At 44.5% G+C, this 16,492-nt stretch overlaps 1 protein-coding gene across 2 annotated transcripts; it reads left to right on the forward strand.

The window, feature by feature from the left end:
* Positions 1-5,850: 5,850 nt before the first annotated feature.
* On the forward strand, positions 5,851-16,097 carry Tmed2 (transmembrane p24 trafficking protein 2). Of its 2 annotated transcripts, XM_051205096.1 has the most exons (5): positions 5,851-6,130; positions 7,991-8,183; positions 8,501-8,521; positions 11,062-11,169; positions 14,666-16,097. In XM_051205096.1, the coding sequence occupies exons 1-5, from the start codon at positions 5,951-5,953 to the stop codon at positions 14,788-14,790; spliced, it is 627 nt and encodes a 208-aa protein (XP_051061053.1). In that variant the 5' UTR covers positions 5,851-5,950; the 3' UTR covers positions 14,791-16,097. The 2 variants fall into 2 exon arrangements, with proteins under 2 accessions (XP_051061053.1, XP_051061054.1); XM_051205097.1 differs by lacking the exon at positions 8,501-8,521 and having other exon boundaries at positions 5,853-6,130.
* Positions 16,098-16,492: the final 395 nt, after the last annotated feature.

Consider the following 16,492-nt stretch of genomic DNA (forward strand, 5'->3'; position numbering starts at 1 on the left):
CCCATTTCTGTTCATTTCTTAAAAATTCTGCTATTGCTGGTAGTTGGTGACACACACCTTTAGTCCCAACACTCGGGAGGCAGAGGCAGGCAGATCTCTGTGAGTCTACAGCGTTAGTTCCAGGACAGGCTCCAAAGCAATACAGAGAAACCTTGTCTAAACCCCCCCACCCCTCCCCAATTTTTTTTTTTTTTTGTGTGTGTGTGCATTGGTAAAGGGTGGGTGATTAAAGAGGCAAGAACAGGGTATCAGCTCTCCTGCAACTGGAGTTAAAATAAATCTCGAGCTGCCATGTGGGTGCTGGGACCTGAGCCTGAGTCCTCTGCAAGACCAGCCAGTTCTTCTTACCACCAACCCATGCCTCTAGCCTTGCTTCACTTGTTTGAGCTCAGGTCTTAGTTGTAGCTCAGGCAGGCTCTGAACTCCTGGTGATCCTCCTGCCTCCACTTCCGGTTCTGGGATGATAGGTGTGGGTCACACTGCAGGGCTTCAAACATGGATTCTTTTTTTTTTAAATAATTTATTTGTAATTTATGTACATTGGTGTCTGTGTGAAGTCAGATCTCCTGGAACAGTAGTTATAGTTGTAAACTGCCATGTGGGTGCTGAGACTTGAACTCAGGTCCCCTGGAAGAGCAACCAGTGCTCTTAACTGCTGTGCCATCTCTCCAAACATGGATTCTTTTTTCTTTTTCTTCTACTTCTTCTCTTTTAGAGATTTATTTATTTATTATGTATATAGTATTCTATCGGCATGTATCCCTGGAGGCCAGAAGAGGGCAGCAGATCTCATTAGAGATGGTGGGAATTGAACTCAGGAACTCTGGAATAGCAGTCAATGCTCTTAACCTCTGAGCCATCTCTCCAGCCCCAAAACATGGATTCTTAAGACCTGGTCTGCCTCTATTTCTCGTGCTTCTCTGAATCTTTCTTCCAGACTCTGGAAAGCATCCTGGCCTCTCTAAGATGAACCTGTGAATCTGCTCACACATATTATTAAATCCCATCCCTCCTGAGGAGCTCAACAGGGATCTCATGCCTGTGCCAGGGCAAAAGAGATATGGTAAACTAAGATCACAACATCCCAACTCCACAGAAGAGCCAGAGGATGCTGTTTTGATGAGACAGTGATGGACCACCCAGCCCAGAAGAAAGCTCTGGTCTTAAGCTCTCAAGCACACAGTAGAGCAGAATGTATGCCAAGTGGGTGTAGCATGCAAGTGTGGGCTGGGGACGGAGTGTCAGGTAACAGAAATAGGGTAAAGAGGTTTGCATTCCAGTACTTAGGAGGTTCAGGCTTCCAGGACAGATAAGGCTACACGGAGAAATCTTGTCCCAAAAGATCAGCCTTTGTTTTGTGAGATCCTGTCTCAAAACCATGTTTCTTTCTTTAGACCTGGCATGGTGGCACATGCCTTTAACCCCATCACTCAGGAGGCAGAGGCAGGTGGATCTCTGTGTGTTTGAGGCCAGCCTGGTGTGCATAGTGGATTCCGGGCTAGCCACTATAACTAGTCTTTCTTTGGGCCACCAACTCCAGAATAATGACATAGAGATGTCTTATTAATTATGAAACTTGGCCTTAGCTTAGGCTTATTCCCAGCTAGCTTCTAAAACTTAAATTAACATATTAATCTATGTTCTGCCATGTGGCTAGTTAACCTCGGTACTATCCATCCGACTTCCTCTGAGTCTGGCTGGCCAATTTCCTGTGCCTCAAATTCTTTCCCAGAGTTCCTACCTCTCCTGGGAAGTCCCACTATCCTCTCCTGCCTGGCTATTGACCATTCAGCTCTTTATTTAACTAATCAGAAGGTGCCTTATGCAGGACGCAGGACATGAAGGGCAGAGACACAACTTCACACAGTATACAAAAAGATAACCCAACAAGCCAGGGATACATAACAAGACCCTGATTCAAAAAGGCCCTCCCTTGAGTTGTTAGATGGTTCAAGGAGAGATGGTGCTTGCCACCAAGCCTGAGGACAAGGGTTCTAGCCCCAGGACTCATGTGTGGTAGGAGACAACCAACTCCCAAGCATTGTCTGCTGCCTGCCACATGCTTGGTGCACACATCCCTCCTTACCAAACAAATAAATCACAAACCCTCCCTGCAAAGACTTTCTTCTTTGGTTGTTGGCCTTTTCAATAAAGACTAGGACTTAAAAGAATAACCACTTCATGGACTCCTTACAAATCTCGATTAACCTGAGGGGGGAAGAATAAAATTAGTGCCAGCGGCAGGAGTGGGATTGCACAGATGAAAACTCCCCAGAGGGCATGGGGAAGAGACTCCAGGCCAGTGTGGGACCCCCGCCGCCCCCAAGTCATAACTAAGGGAAAGAGCCACAGGCAGGTGACACACCACAAGATGCCCTGCGAGCAGGCCAGCCCAGGGGAGCAGTGATCCCGTGGAAGGAGAAGTCACTGCTTCCTGGAAACTCTGGCCACAGGACTCTGAGAGACTGAAGAAGGGTTGGCAAGGCGACAGTGGGGTCTGACTTCGGTGGGTGGGCTGCAGCCATGGCGCTTTTCCAGCTTTTCCAGCATGGACGGCTCTCAACCAGCAGCAGCAGCGGAAGGACCAAGAATAGGCTCGAGTTTAAATAATCTCCACTCCCACTCACGACGGCCCTCTTCACAGCCCATGGCAACTGCTGCAGCTCTTTTCTACCCCCTCCTCCCCTTCCTTTCTGTGCCTCTCTCTTCTCTACCTCCTCCATGTCTTCTGCTACCTGCCTCGCCCAGCTCCTCTTACTCTTCCCTCCCACATGTACTGATGATCCTCATCTTCCTCCTTCTTCTTCCTGCTGGAAGAGCAGAAATTCCACCCTTCAGCACCCCTGACAAACCCCCCTCCCGCCTTTCCGTTGCTCTTCAGGGACCGCCTGGAAGGTTCTGGGTTCACCCTCCATCTTCAGCCTCCTTCATCACATCCTTGCATTTCACATGCAAGATCCAGTTGTCAGTTCCAGAATACCAAGGTCAGAGCCTCACACTCCCTGCTCTCAGGAGTGAAATGGGGAAAGCTGGCCAGTCTAGATACTTCCTCTGGGTCCAAGAAATTCAACTCTTAGTTTGCAACTTAATGGGAGTGAGCAAAGAATGACACCAGCAGTTTTATTTAAAATGGTGCATAATTTCCATCGTCAGCAGAAGGGTTTGATAAGTTCATGCAGTGAAGTGCTATGCAGCAGTGAAAACCATGATTCTGCTATGCAATGATATGGTGACTCTCACAAGCACAATGTTGAGAAATTCATTCATTAAACATACAGGAAGCCAGGTGGTGGCGGCACACACCTTTACTCCCAGCACTTGGGAGGCAGAGGCAGGAGGATCTCTGTGAGTTTGAGGCCAGCCTGGTCTACAGAGTGAGTTCCAGGACAGCTTCCAAAGCCACAGAGAAACCCTGCCTCGAAAAACAAAAACAAAAACAAAAACAACAACAACAACAACAACAAAACCAAACATAAAGGAGAGACTTAGCATGGTGGTACACAGCTTTAATCTGGCACTTAGGAGGCAGGGGCAAGAATATCTTTGTGAGTTCGAGGCCAGCCTGATCTACACAGTGAGTTTTAGACAAACCAACAACCACCAGGAATTAAGAGCTAAGAGTGGTGGTGCATGCTTATAATTGTAGCCCTTGGGCAGCTGAAACAGGAAGATTGTTTCAAGTTTGAAGCCTGCCTGGGTTGCCACCGTCCTTCTTTTTATCTAAGTCAAATTGCCTGATCTCTGAAGACATTTGGATTAGGACACCTGGCTTATAAAATAAACCCACAGCCTACACTTTGTTGTGTTTTCCCAAGAGACATTAAATTTTCCCATTTGAGATCCTGGATGGGTTGCATTAAAATAGCATTTACTCTCTTCCAAATTAAAAATTATCATTGATTTTTAAAATGTATTTATTTATTTCTGCATGTATATATGTACACACACACACACACACATATATATATATATACAATTTTTTCTTATTTGTAACATTGAATTCTACATGAGAGCAAATTTGTCCTTTTGTTCTTTTCTAAAGAGCTGAGCTGCCGGGAAAAGGAGGGCCTGTGCGGGGCTGGAAGGTGGAGGAGCAATGCCCAAGGTTGAGAGACTTCGCTGCTGTAAGACACTGTCACTGGAGCTCTACCTCACTCTTGTCACCTAAAGTGGGAAACTGCTGCCCCCTATTGCTTACTGGTCTGGCTCTCTCTTTCTCAAAAAAAAAAAAAAAAAAAAAAAATCCACGAGAATTTCAAAGCATGCTGTACTATCCCATTTTACAGATGAGGAAAGTGGAGGCTCAGAGCACAGGCCTAACCTAGTCCCAGTCACAGAGCTGTGTACAAAAGTGGAACTGCATGCCAAACCCATAATCCCCACGTTTGTCTAATGAGCTCACACAACATGTGACAAGGGAAAGTCTTTAGGTCTCAGGTGACCCTGAGAGGGCAGCACAGGAGGCTAGGCCTTCTCAAGACAAGCAAGTAGTTGTATTTTCAGTGAGAACAAATGTTACTGCAAACACAGAGGGATGAAGGCTGAACAATATCCAGTAACCAGAGCTGGAGAGATGGTTCAGTGGTTAAGGGAGCTGAGTGCTCTTCCAGAAGACTTAGGTTCAGTTCCCAGCATTCACATGGCAGTGCACCACAGTCTGTAACCGGGTTCCAGGGATCTGACAAGCTCACACAGACATATGTGTAGGTATAATGCCAATGCACAAACAACACGTAAATAAATAGTTTTCACAAATTCAGTATCGAGCCAGCCGGGCGGTGGTGGCAAACATCTTTAATCCCAATCTTTGGGAGGCAGAGACAGGCAGATTTCAGTGAGTTCGAGGCCAGCCTGGTCTACAGAGCTAGTTCCAGGACAGGCTCCAAAGCAATACAGAGAAACCCTGTTTTGAAAAACCAAATAAATAAAAGAAGTCAGTAACGGACAGATGATATTTAAATTGAGTTTTGAGGGATAAGCAAGCTGTCAGTAGGCAACTGAACAATTCCAAGTGGAGGTTAGGGCAGGCAGCAATCTTGGGACAATACTGGAAGGGGGGAATCTGATTTGGGGGAATCTGAACAAAGTGAAATTTTATTTTGCAACATCATTCATGTACATGGGTATTTTTAAAAAGGTTTATTTTTATTCTTTCAACTTTGTGTGTGTGCATGGGGATAAGTATGTGCACGTGAGTGCCGTGGCCTTCAGAGGCCAGAGGCCATAGCATTCCCAGCATCCTCAGGGGTTCTCAGGAGGATAGCATATTGGTTAGGAACATTAAGCACCCCCAGTCTCGACAAGCAGGGCGATGGGGAAGCAAACAAAAGTAACACAAAAACTGGAGTTCTCATGTTTAGCACCCCCTCCCTACCATGGCCTACTAAAACTGCATTGTAATGGGCAGGGGAAACCCCTGTAGACTATCATTTCCTGAATAAGTCCATGTGATCCTTTTTTGTTGCTATTATGCTTTAAATTTGGTGTGTTTGGGGGTGTTTTTTCTGCATAGGTGTCTGTATGCCACGTGTGGCCCGTGGAGGCCAGAAGAAGGCTTTGGATCCCCTGGAATTGGTTGAGTCACCATGGGAGCGCTAGGACTCGAACTCGGGTTCTCAGCGAACGGAAACAGCACTTCCAAGAGCGCAGCACCTTTTCTCCAGCCCTGGTATACAAGATCATTCTTTGGAACGTCGAAGGGCTGGAACCGATGGATTTTTGGCTCTTATGGGTTGCCGTCCAGTCTCAGGATCCATCTTGTCCCTCGGCAGCCGCCGTGCACCCGTTACGTGGCAGCTGTCGGCTCCGGCCAATCAGCGGCGCCCGCATCAGCCCCCTCGGGAGGCGCAGCCGGAAGGGGCGGAGCTGAGGCGGCGGCGGCTGAGGCGGCAGCGGTGGCGGCGGCTCCGGAGGCCGCAGTCCGCGTCCCGGCTTCGGCCCGTGCCGCACCATGGTGACGCTCGCAGAGCTGTTGGTGCTTCTGGCTGCGCTGCTGGCCACGGCCTCGGGCTACTTCGTCAGCATCGACGCACACGCAGAGGAGTGCTTCTTCGAGCGGGTCACCTCGGGCACCAAGATGGGCCTCATCTTCGAGGTGGCGGAGGGCGGCTTCCTGGACATCGACGTGGAGGTGCGGGCGCGCCGCCCGCTACCGGGGCGGCGCCGGCGGCGGCGCCGTTCGGCTGCTCGGGGGTCGGAGAGTCACGGGTAGTGCGCGGGGCCTGAGCGGGACCGCGTTCGCAAGGGCGCGGGCCGCGGAGGGGCAACGTCGCCGCCCGTCGCGAAGCCCCCCGACGGGCCCTGCCCGTGCGGCCTGGAAAGCGCTCGACTTTCCGAGAGGCTTCGGGCTCCGCTCGTAACTTGGGCGCGGACTCGCCTCTCCCTTCGCTTTGTCCCGCGACGGCCGCGTGTCAGCTCGCGCGGGAGCGGCTCGGCGCCGTTCACCTCGGTCCTCGAGGACTCGCGTGCGGCGTGGCGCGGAAACAAACTTTGAAAAAGTAGATCGGAGACGGTGGAATAGCGCTAAGGCAGCAGTGGTGTTTCTGGCTTTGGCAGAAACCGGCTTAACTTCCTACCCGCTTTCTTACGCAAGCGGCCAGATCTGTCCCTAGGAGAGATGCACTGGGGTCACCCCTCTTAGGAGCGAGGATTTCAGCGAAATGTTTAGAAAACCTTTATTTGGGGAATAAAAATGGTTTGCCGGATTTTTTTTTTTTTTGAAACTGGGTTGCATTGTGTAGCTCAAGCACACATGAAACTGCCCTCTGAGGGATGGGCAATTTGCTGCATTAAGGGGGAAAAAAAGCATGAGATACAGTAGTTTTAATTTGCTTGTTAGTCCACCTGACTGAGTCTAAAGATTGTTCATTTGATAGTGAATGATAATAGAACAAAACTCGAGTACGAGTGAAAACCCAAAGTTTGGAGGCTGTTTGGATAAACCAGGAACCTATTTGGATAAAGATGAGTTCTTCCTGTTTGCCAACTTACACAGGTGACTTGCTCTAAGAGGCAGGCCTGCGCCAGGGGGATAGATGTCTCAGCAGTTACGAATACTTGCTGTTCTTCAGAAGCCTGGAGTTCAGTGTAGGGGTTCAGCTGAAGCCCGGGGCACTGGATATACTCTTGGCAGCTGCATGAGTGTATGCACACACATTCCCTCCCTCCTTCTCTTCCTTCCTCTCCCCTTACATCCAACTGGCCTGTCATCCCCTAATCCTTAACAGGCCTGTCAGATAAATTACAACCCTTTGTTGTTGGCAGTGATCACAAAAACAAAACAAAAAAAAACCTTCAAAGGTGTTTTATAGAATTACTCATTTTGGTAAGGTGTGATGGGGCACACCTTTATATTATCTTGGTACACTTGATAAATTGTATTTATACAGCAAGTAAGTATCAACAGTCAGCACAAATCCAAACACCTGTGTGACTTCCTCCAGGGTGTTCAAGAAGGGCAGAGTGGCACACCACCTGTGCAGGGAACGACAGTGGCTTCATGATTAGCACAGCCCTTGTGTTTGATGGTGTGTGCCAGGAGGGAGCCCAGCGGCTATTGGGGTGGGGCCTCCGTTGGAAGGGATCTGGTCTTCTGCAGGAGAATCACCAGGCTGGGGCACATCTTTAATTCCCCAGCACTGTAGACAGGGGCAGCTTGGACTAGCAATGAGACACTATCTCAAAATAGAAATGAAATTTCTCATTTTGGAAAGCTTTCTTCCTATGGTCAGTTTTTGCTGAAGGAGTTAGGGCAGTTGGTTTCTGTTTCTGATAGGTTACATTTCCCGTGGACAGATAATACCTAAAGGCAGTCATAGTGGAGAGATGCTTTAGGGAACCATTAGGTGGGAAAATTGGTGCCCAAAGTGTTGACTATGGCTCACTGCAGGGTCCCAACCAAATTCCTGTCTAGTGGATTTTTTTCCTGCTGAAGGATGCTGCTTAGGATCTTAAATATTTAGTGAATGTTCTGTTTCTCCTTGCATCCCAGATCACAGGACCAGATAATAAAGGGATCTATAAAGGAGATCGAGAGTCCAGTGGGAAGTACACCTTCGCAGCCCACATGGATGGGACATACAAGTTCTGCTTCAGTAACAGGATGTCCACTATGACTCCGAAGATAGTAATGTTTACCATTGACATTGGGGAGGCTCCCAAAGGACAAGACATGGAGACAGAAGGTGAGATGTCATTTGATGAATACAGTGTGTATGTGATTTTTATAATTTCTCTTTCCAGATTATTGATTCACTCTCCTTAAAAACAATTCATGTGAAAGTGGATGCAAACCTGTAATTAGCCAGTTTCTGAAAGTTACTGTTTGTTTTCAGTGGTTTTGATTGTCCCTTCTGGCAGCCTTGGATTCACTCTTTTAAACCTCTAGTCCCCATGTGTCTCGAATGTGTTAATTTGCTAATCCTGGGGCCCACATTTACTTCTGTTTACATGTGCAGACATGCTGTGCTAGTCTAGCTAATGTGCTCACACTTTCCTCTAGGTGGTGGAGACTCCTGGGATGGTATGTCATTGGCTATTTTATTGTCTTTTTATCTTTTGACAGCATCCTGATTTTGGTTTTGCATCCTGACACCTAATTTCTGATTCCTTTTCTCTAACTTGGGTTTGTTGGCATGAAAGTGATTTTTTTCCCTCTTATTAAAATTCCCTGCAATTAATTACAGTACTTTTGGTAAATTTGAAAATTTGTTTGACAGGTACAAGTTGGATTACTTTAGCTTGATAGGTATGGCAACACCATGACTGACATTTGTTTGTATGTGACTCTCTAAAGTGAAAGTTGAAGGCTACAAAGGCTTAACTAACTGCACACGATAAAGTGTTACTAAACACTTTAAGAGGCAGTGTTATCTAGCTTTACTACTAAGGTTTCTAATATGGAGAATCACTGTGCAAGAGCTTCTTAGAGCTCCTGATGAGACGTTTGCTTTGACCTAATGTTCATGCATACTCATTATTTTTGCTTCATTAGTATTTTCTTTCTTTCTTTTTTTTTTTTTTTTTTTTTTTTTGTGTTGGAGATGGAACATAGGACTTTGTGCATGGCGGGCACGCACAGTTCCACTGAGATGCTCCCAGCCTTTTTTGCATTTTTAAAAAAATTTTGAGATAGAACCTCACAGAGTTGCCCAGGCTGGGCTTAAGTTGTGATCTTTTTCCTCAGTAGCTGTACCACCATGTCTGCCCTCTGGTTGGTTCTGGAGAAACTGCTTTGCTGCTTCCCAGCAGCATTTTTTTTCCTCCTCCTTTGCCATAGCACATAGTAGAATTTGTGGAAACTGGCAGTTGCTTACCACATTACACAGTGTTTCTTATGACATGCATATCTAGATACTGAGCATTTCTGAGGACCTATACATTGAAGGTGAGGTTTCATATGGTTTTGAAGTCTGTAAATTCTTTTTTTTTGTTTGTTTGTTTATTGTTTTGTTTTGCCTTTTTTTTTCCTCCCTGAGACAGGGTTTCTCTGTAGCTGTCCTCAAACTCACAGAGATCTGCCTGCCTCTGTCTCCCAAGTGCTCAAATTAAAGGCAGACACCACCACTGCCTGGCAAATTTGAAAATTTGCCTCTTGAGATGTTTGGTAATGTCTGGAGACATTTTTTATTCCATGGTCAAAGTACCACTCCTAAGAAACCTACTTAAAAGATTTGACGTAGTGCACTGGCTCCAGAGACTGAGGCTGCTGAGGGATGATTGGACATTCTGGTCTAGCACTTCATTGTAGAAGCCAGTGGTTTGAAAACCTGAGGGTTTCATTGAGTAAACCGTAATCTCATCTGAGGCTGGATCTGGATCTTGGGCAGCTGGGAGGCAACAGGCGGTTGTTTTTTTGTTTTTGTTTTTATATATATATATAGAGGATAGCTGGGGTGGTCAAAATGTTTCCTGGCTCAAGTATGAGGATCTGAGTTTGACCTTGGAACTCACCTGGTGGAGAGGTTGTCCTCTAAATGCCCCCTCCAAAACTGCATACACATAATGAAATAAATGAGTCTCTGGTTGAGAACCCAAACCACTCAGGCTTGTTTTTACTTATGCATGCTGCTGCACTTTGAGGTTCAAACATTCAGGGAGCAGCATGTGGCTGGTTAGTTTTTCCTGAGTGTTGTTAAGTTTTGTGCTCTACTTTACATATTTAAAAACCTGTTTTGTTGCTAAATTAACATTGGAGTTACTTGAGTTTTGAGACAGGGTCGCTGCATATAGCCCTGGCTGTCATAGAACTTACCCTGTAGACCAGGCTGGCCTTGAACTCACAGAGGTCTGTTTGCCTCTGCTTTCTGAGTGCTGGGATTAAAGGCATACACCACCATTGCCCGGCAAGTTACTTGGTTTTTAAAGTAGATTTCTGTATTAGTTTAAAAACTTGTTTGTGTACTTAGACTTTTTTTTGTTCATTTATTTGTTTTATGTTTATTTGCTCATTTTTTTCTTTTTTGTCATTAGTAGAGTGAGCTGAAAAGAATTCCTCAGTAGTAATTGTTTTCTAGTTAGCAAGCATTGTATAGTTTGTTCCATACTCAGAAGTAGAGTGAGTCCTCTGCTGGGAATGGACATTTAAAATGCTCTGCAAAGCTAGTGGCTCACAACTTTAACTCCAGCACTCAGGAGAGAGAGGCATAGGCGGGCAGATCTTTGTGAGTGCCAGGCCAGCCTGCTCTTGTCTACATAGAGAGTTCTAGGAAAGCCAGGGCAATATAGTGAGACTCTGTCTCAAAATAAAATAAAAGGGGGGAAAAAAAAGGTCTGAAATGTAGTTTTGGAGGTACATGCCTTTGATGATCACTTGGGAGGTGGAGGATGGAGGGTCAGGAGTAGTGAGCTTGAAGCCGGCTGGGCTGCATGAGACAAAAACAACAAGACCAAAGGAATAGCTCTTGAGTATTGAATTGTCATCTGTGGTTCAGATAGTTGCTTGAGCTCTTTCTAAAACTAGCAGCTTTTGTGTGTCTTTCTCTGAGGACTGTTTTATCTAAATAGTTTTTCTCAAAAGGAGAGGACTAAGTGTGTGCTGATCTGTCTTCCAATCCTCCATAGCTCATCAGAACAAGCTAGAAGAAATGATTAATGAGCTGGCAGTGGCGATGACAGCTGTAAAACACGAACAGGAGTACATGGAAGTCCGGGAGAGAATACACAGAGCCAGTAAGTTTTTGACACAACTTGTGACAATGTCTCCTGGTGTGGTAGTGGTGTGTTCCCCTGCTTATATTTGCAAATATGTCATAGTTAAGACTTTGACTTTAGAGTTCTGCTGAAGGATGCTCTGTGAGACACACGTTTATTGAATCTTGTATTCAGCTGGTGTATTCCTGGAGCATCACTCTATATCAGGAATCTTTGTGTGTGTGATGTTTTTGTTTGCGTTTTGTTGTTTGAGGTAAGGTCTCTATGTAGCCCTGGCTGTCCTGGAACTTACTATATAGACCAGGCTGGCCTCAAACTCAAGAGAGCCACTTGCCTCTGTCTCCTGTGTTAGGATTAAAGGTGTGCATTACCATGCCTGGCTAGGATACACTTTTAAGATTTATTTTTAATTGATTTTTTTTTTTTTTGAACATCCCAACTAGAGTTTCCCCTCCCTTCTTTCTAGGCCCCCCTCTCTTGCCCATCCACTTCTCCACTGTTTCTCTTCAGATGCCAGTTGGCACCTCATGGATATCAGCTATTCATGATATATCAAACTGAAGTGAGACTAGGTATCTCTTTTTTTTAAGGCTGGATGACGTTATCTTGTAGGAAGAATGGATCCCAAAAGTAGACAACAAAGTCAGAGACATCCCCTCTGTCACTGTTAGGAGTGCCACACGAAAACCGAGTTACACAACTGTAGTGTATATGCAGAGGGCCTAGGTCAGGCCTATGCAGGCTCTCTGGTTGTTTGTTCAGTCTCTGAGCTTCTATGAGGCCAAGATAGTTGGTTCTGTGGGTTTTCTTATGGTATCCCTGACACCCCTGGGTCTTTCAGTCCTTTCTCCCCCTCTTCTGCAGGATTCCCCAAACTCCATCTCATGTTTGGCTGTGTGGGTCTCTGTTTCCATCAGTTGCTGGGTAAAGCCTCTCTGATTGTCAGGATAGGCACCAATCTTTGTATAGCATATCATCATTAGGAATCATTTCATTGACTCTTTTCCCACTTTTGTGTTTAGTTCTATCTCAGGTCTCTGGATCTATGTTGTATCCTGCCTCTGGGTTTTTGTTTTTTGTTTTTTGTTTTTTTTTAAGATTTATATAAGCCAAGTGGTGGTGGTGTATGCTTTAGCACTCTGGAGGGAGAAGCTGGAAGATCTCTGAGTTTGAGGCCAGCCTAGTCTACAAGTTAGACCTAGGACAGCCAGGATTACACAGAAACCCTGCTTCATGGGGTAAAATAGATTTATTGTATTCATGGGAGTGTTTTTGTCTGTGTATGTCAGTGTACCATGTGTGTGCAATACCCATAGAGTCCAGAAGAGGGTGCCAGGTCCCCTGAAATTGGAGTTACCTATGGATTTGAGCAGCCATATGGGTGCTGGGAACCAAACCCAATCCTCTGAAAGAGCTGCAAGTGCTATTAACTGATTTCTGCAGTCCAAGAGTGTGTTTTGCTTTTTAAGTTTGTGATAGGGCTGGGAAGATACTGCTCAGTGCTTCCAAGTCTAATGACTTGAGTTGGGACCTACATGGTAGAAGGATAGAACGGATTCCTGCTATTTATCTCTCCTTTGACTTTTACATACGTGCTCACACTCAAATCAGTAGGTTAAAAAAATTTTTTTTTATGATCAATTAAAAATAAACTAATGGTTTTTAAAACTAGAAAATGCTATAAGATGAAAGTTAAGTTACTTTTTGTTGGTTTTTTGGTTTCTTGTTTTTTTTTTGTTTGTTTGTTTTTGTTTTTGTTTTTGTTTTTTTTGAGACAGGGTTTCTCTGTATAGTCCTGGGTGTTCTGGAACTTACTCTGTAGACCAGTCTGGCCTCAAACTCAGAAATCCATCTACCTGTCTTTGCCTTTCAAGTGTTGGGATTAAATGTGTCCGACACCACTGCCCAGGAAGGTTAAATTACTTTTAAGTCACCTGCCAGAAACCTTTGTAACTAAACTCAGTGAGGGTCATGTGCCGAGGAAGTCCTAGCCCAGAGTGGAAGGCTGGGATTTAGTGGATAAGGTGCTTGTCACTAAGGGTGATCTCATACATACATAGATACACTGACATATATACAGACACTGTACATACAAAGATGGAATGATTCTTACAAAACATTGGCATCTTTTTATGCAGGATGTTTCTGATGGTAGACATTCTTGTTTATATCCTGTAGTGATTACAGAGTGAGGTTTTTACACACTCAGTTTTGCAAATCAGATGCTTCTTAAAGTGTTGCCATTCATTATTTTATACTTCCTGCTCCTCAGAAATAAGTAAGTTGGCCTTGGTAGCACACATTGTTTACTATGGGTACTTGGGAGGCAGGAGCAGACTAGTTTCAGGCTAGATGGAGTACATAGTGAGATTCTGCCTAAAATAAAAATAAACAAATAAAAGCAGTGAATAGAAGAAGCCTTTTGTTTATTGGTGGTATAATAATGCTGGGTTGTTACTGACCCTGTAGGTCAGGTAATGTGTGGTGGCTGGATCCCAGTGAAGATTGTGTTCCGAATATACAATTTCTTGGGTGGCTGGATTCCTCTTTTAGAAAAGATGTATTTTTAAAAGTCTTATTTTTATAATTTTGTATAGGTGTGTGTGTGTGTGTGTGTGTGTGTGTGTGTGTGTGTGTGTGTGTGTGCATGTGCGCATGTGTATGGGTGTACACGCACACAAGTGTCCTTAGGCCAGGTGAGGTCATCAGATGCCTTGGAGCTAGAGTTGTGGCTGTGATCCTCCTGATGGGGGTGTTTGGAACCTAACTTGGTTCCTCTGGAAAAGCAAGTGCTCCTAACTGTCTAGCTGTCTCTTCAGCTCCCACAGAGATGCTTTTTTAAGTAAGTGTAAAGAGATGCTGGTCATTGTGGCTCATACTTGTAATCCCAGCACCTGGGAAGTGGAAAAAGGAAGACCAAGGTTTTAAGGGTGTTTTTAGCTATACGACTGGTTTGTGGCTATTCCGAGCCATACATAGAAAGAATGTCTCAAATAAAATAAAAAAAAAATTTTGTGGGGCCTAGAGAGATGGTTCAGAGGTTAAGAGCACTGGCTGTTCTTCCAGAGGTTCTGAGTTCAATTCCCAGCAACCACATGGTGGCTTGCAACCATCTATAACGAGATCTGGTTCTGTATACATAATAAATAAATAAATCTTTAAAAAAATTTTGTTTTCATACAAGTGAGAGAGATTGTGTGGCAGATAATATTCCTCAGATATACATGTTTACTTTTTTTGAGACATAGTCTCATACGTATCCTAAACTGGCTTTGAACTCTGTTGTAACTGAGGGGCCAACACTGGCCTTGAACTAGTGATCCTCCACTGTAGCTTCCTGAATGCGGGAATTACAGGATGGGCCAGCATGCCTTGTTCTTAAGGTCATTTTAAAGTCTCTAGTCTGAGTGGGTGGAGTGATACTCAAGCTCTGGGTGTCATGTTACATAGAGATGGTAAGGTTCCTGTGCTGCTTTTGGGGTTGCTGTTAAAGTTTGTTTGTTTGCCTTCACAGTCAACGACAACACAAACAGCAGAGTGGTCCTTTGGTCCTTCTTCGAAGCTCTTGTTCTAGTTGCCATGACATTGGGACAGATCTACTACCTGAAGAGATTTTTTGAAGTCCGGAGGGTTGTTTAAAAGGCCTTTTCCTGTTGATCCCAAATTCACCAATTCACTTGTTTACCAAACACCTTGGTCATAATAATGTCATTAGTTTATACATTTTTATTTTCTGAACGTTCATGACTTATGTTTCTTTGTGATTAATTGGTGTTGGGGAAAACCTGTTTAGGAAAGTAAGAGTGAAAATTTGATATTTGATTGGCCTTTAATTCTTTCTTGAATGCTGCCCCATTCATTATATAGGTCCTTCCAAGAGTTCAGAGGCTATTAATGCTGTGTGGGTCTTTATTATACTTTCACCTTCAGTTTTCATAATAAAATGCAGTTTGTTCAGGAAGTAGCCCACAGCCTGACTGCATTCTAGGGAGTCCCTCATCTGTGGCTCAAGCAGAGATTCATTTTGTTGAGTCATTACAGCAACAGTAATCTGAAAGTGACTCTTCTGGCCCAGCCTCAGGGCAGAGCAACCTGACTAGAGGGAGGTGTGTTAATGTAGGCACTCATACTTTCTCTTGAGTTTGCTTTAAACTAAGGACTCATCCCAACACTTTCCCCTAAAGTTTTATATTGAAGCTTAGAACTCAATCACCTCTGTTCAAATTGACACAAGCAGCTGATAACTTAGAAGTCTGTGGAAGCCAGTGTTTCGGGGGTTGGAACAGACTGCTCTCCCTTCTGTGGTGCATAGTCTGTCCATTGTTGGTACTAGGAAGAGGGAATTTGCTCAAGTGGAAGCCTACATTTCTCATGCCAAAGGGTTAAGCCTCTTGGATTGCTTGCAGTGATAGGCAACCACTGCTGTCCCTTTAGTCAGTGGCCTTGGGGTCCTGGTCTTCAGTGTCAACACTAGGGTTTTATTTGTCCTCTGGTGTCTTTCTTTTTGACACATGTCAGTTTTGTTTATAGAAAATGAAGAGACTCTCTCTCTGATGATGGGTTTAATGAAAGTCGCTCTGCTTTGTGTATGGGCAATCCAGGATTATGTGGTGACTGATGTCTGGTAGCTACCTGGATATTTTATTTCCCTTTATGGATCTTGCAAGGGGAATACTGCAAGTAACAAGTTTTATAAAATTAATTTAAATTTGTTATAGGTTTTCATGTTCAAGACAAATAAATTTTCAACCCTGGATGACTATCCTTGCAACAGTCTTGTTGATAAGGTGACTTTCACCATAAGGCAGCTGTTGCATGCCAATTTTTTTTTGTGTGTGTGTGTGTGTGAAAACACTTCAGAATTGAATTAAAAGATGTAAATTTAAAATTGGTTGTGTATCTAATATGCCCCAGGTTCAGTAAATAAACAATTCTTTTTAAAAACAGTCAGTATTCTGTGTTTTATATTAATGCTGCTTAACTTAAAGTTTTTGATAAATACAATTTCTTTTTCTTCAAATGAGATATGCCCATATTGTTTTTTGGTTTTTCGAGACAGGGTTACTTTGTATTGTTTTGGAGCTTGTCCTGGAACTTGCTCTGTAGACCAGGCTGGCCTTGAACTCACAGAGATCCGCCTGCCTCTGCCTCCGCCTCCCGAGGGCTGGGATTAAAGACATGTGCCACCACTGCCCGGCATGACCATGTTTATATAAACAGCTATGTATGTCACTTTCATTTTTGTAAACAAGCGTAGTGAACAATAATACTATTTTAAGCCAAGTGTGGTGGTCTATGCCTTTAATCCCAGCACTCCAGAGGTAGAGGCAAGTGGATCTGA

This window comes from Phodopus roborovskii, unplaced genomic scaffold, assembly GCF_943737965.1.
Source record: "Phodopus roborovskii unplaced genomic scaffold, PHOROB, whole genome shotgun sequence".
Taxonomy (NCBI): Eukaryota; Metazoa; Chordata; class Mammalia; order Rodentia; family Cricetidae; genus Phodopus; species Phodopus roborovskii.

What these genes read in the sequence shown, in the direction of transcription:
- Tmed2 (XM_051205096.1), top strand. Translation starts at nt 5,951, where the DNA reads ATGGTGACGCTCGCAGAGCTGTTGGTGCTTCTGGCTGCGCTGCTGGCC. An exon ending in TCCTGGACATCGACGTGGAG is followed by an intron (nt 6,131 to 7,990) that starts GTGCGGGCGCGC and finishes CTTGCATCCCAG; the next exon opens with ATCACAGGACCAGATAATAA. An exon ending in GGAGAGAATACACAGAGCCA is followed by an intron (nt 11,170 to 14,665) that starts GTAAGTTTTTGA and finishes TTGCCTTCACAG; the next exon opens with TCAACGACAACACAAACAGC.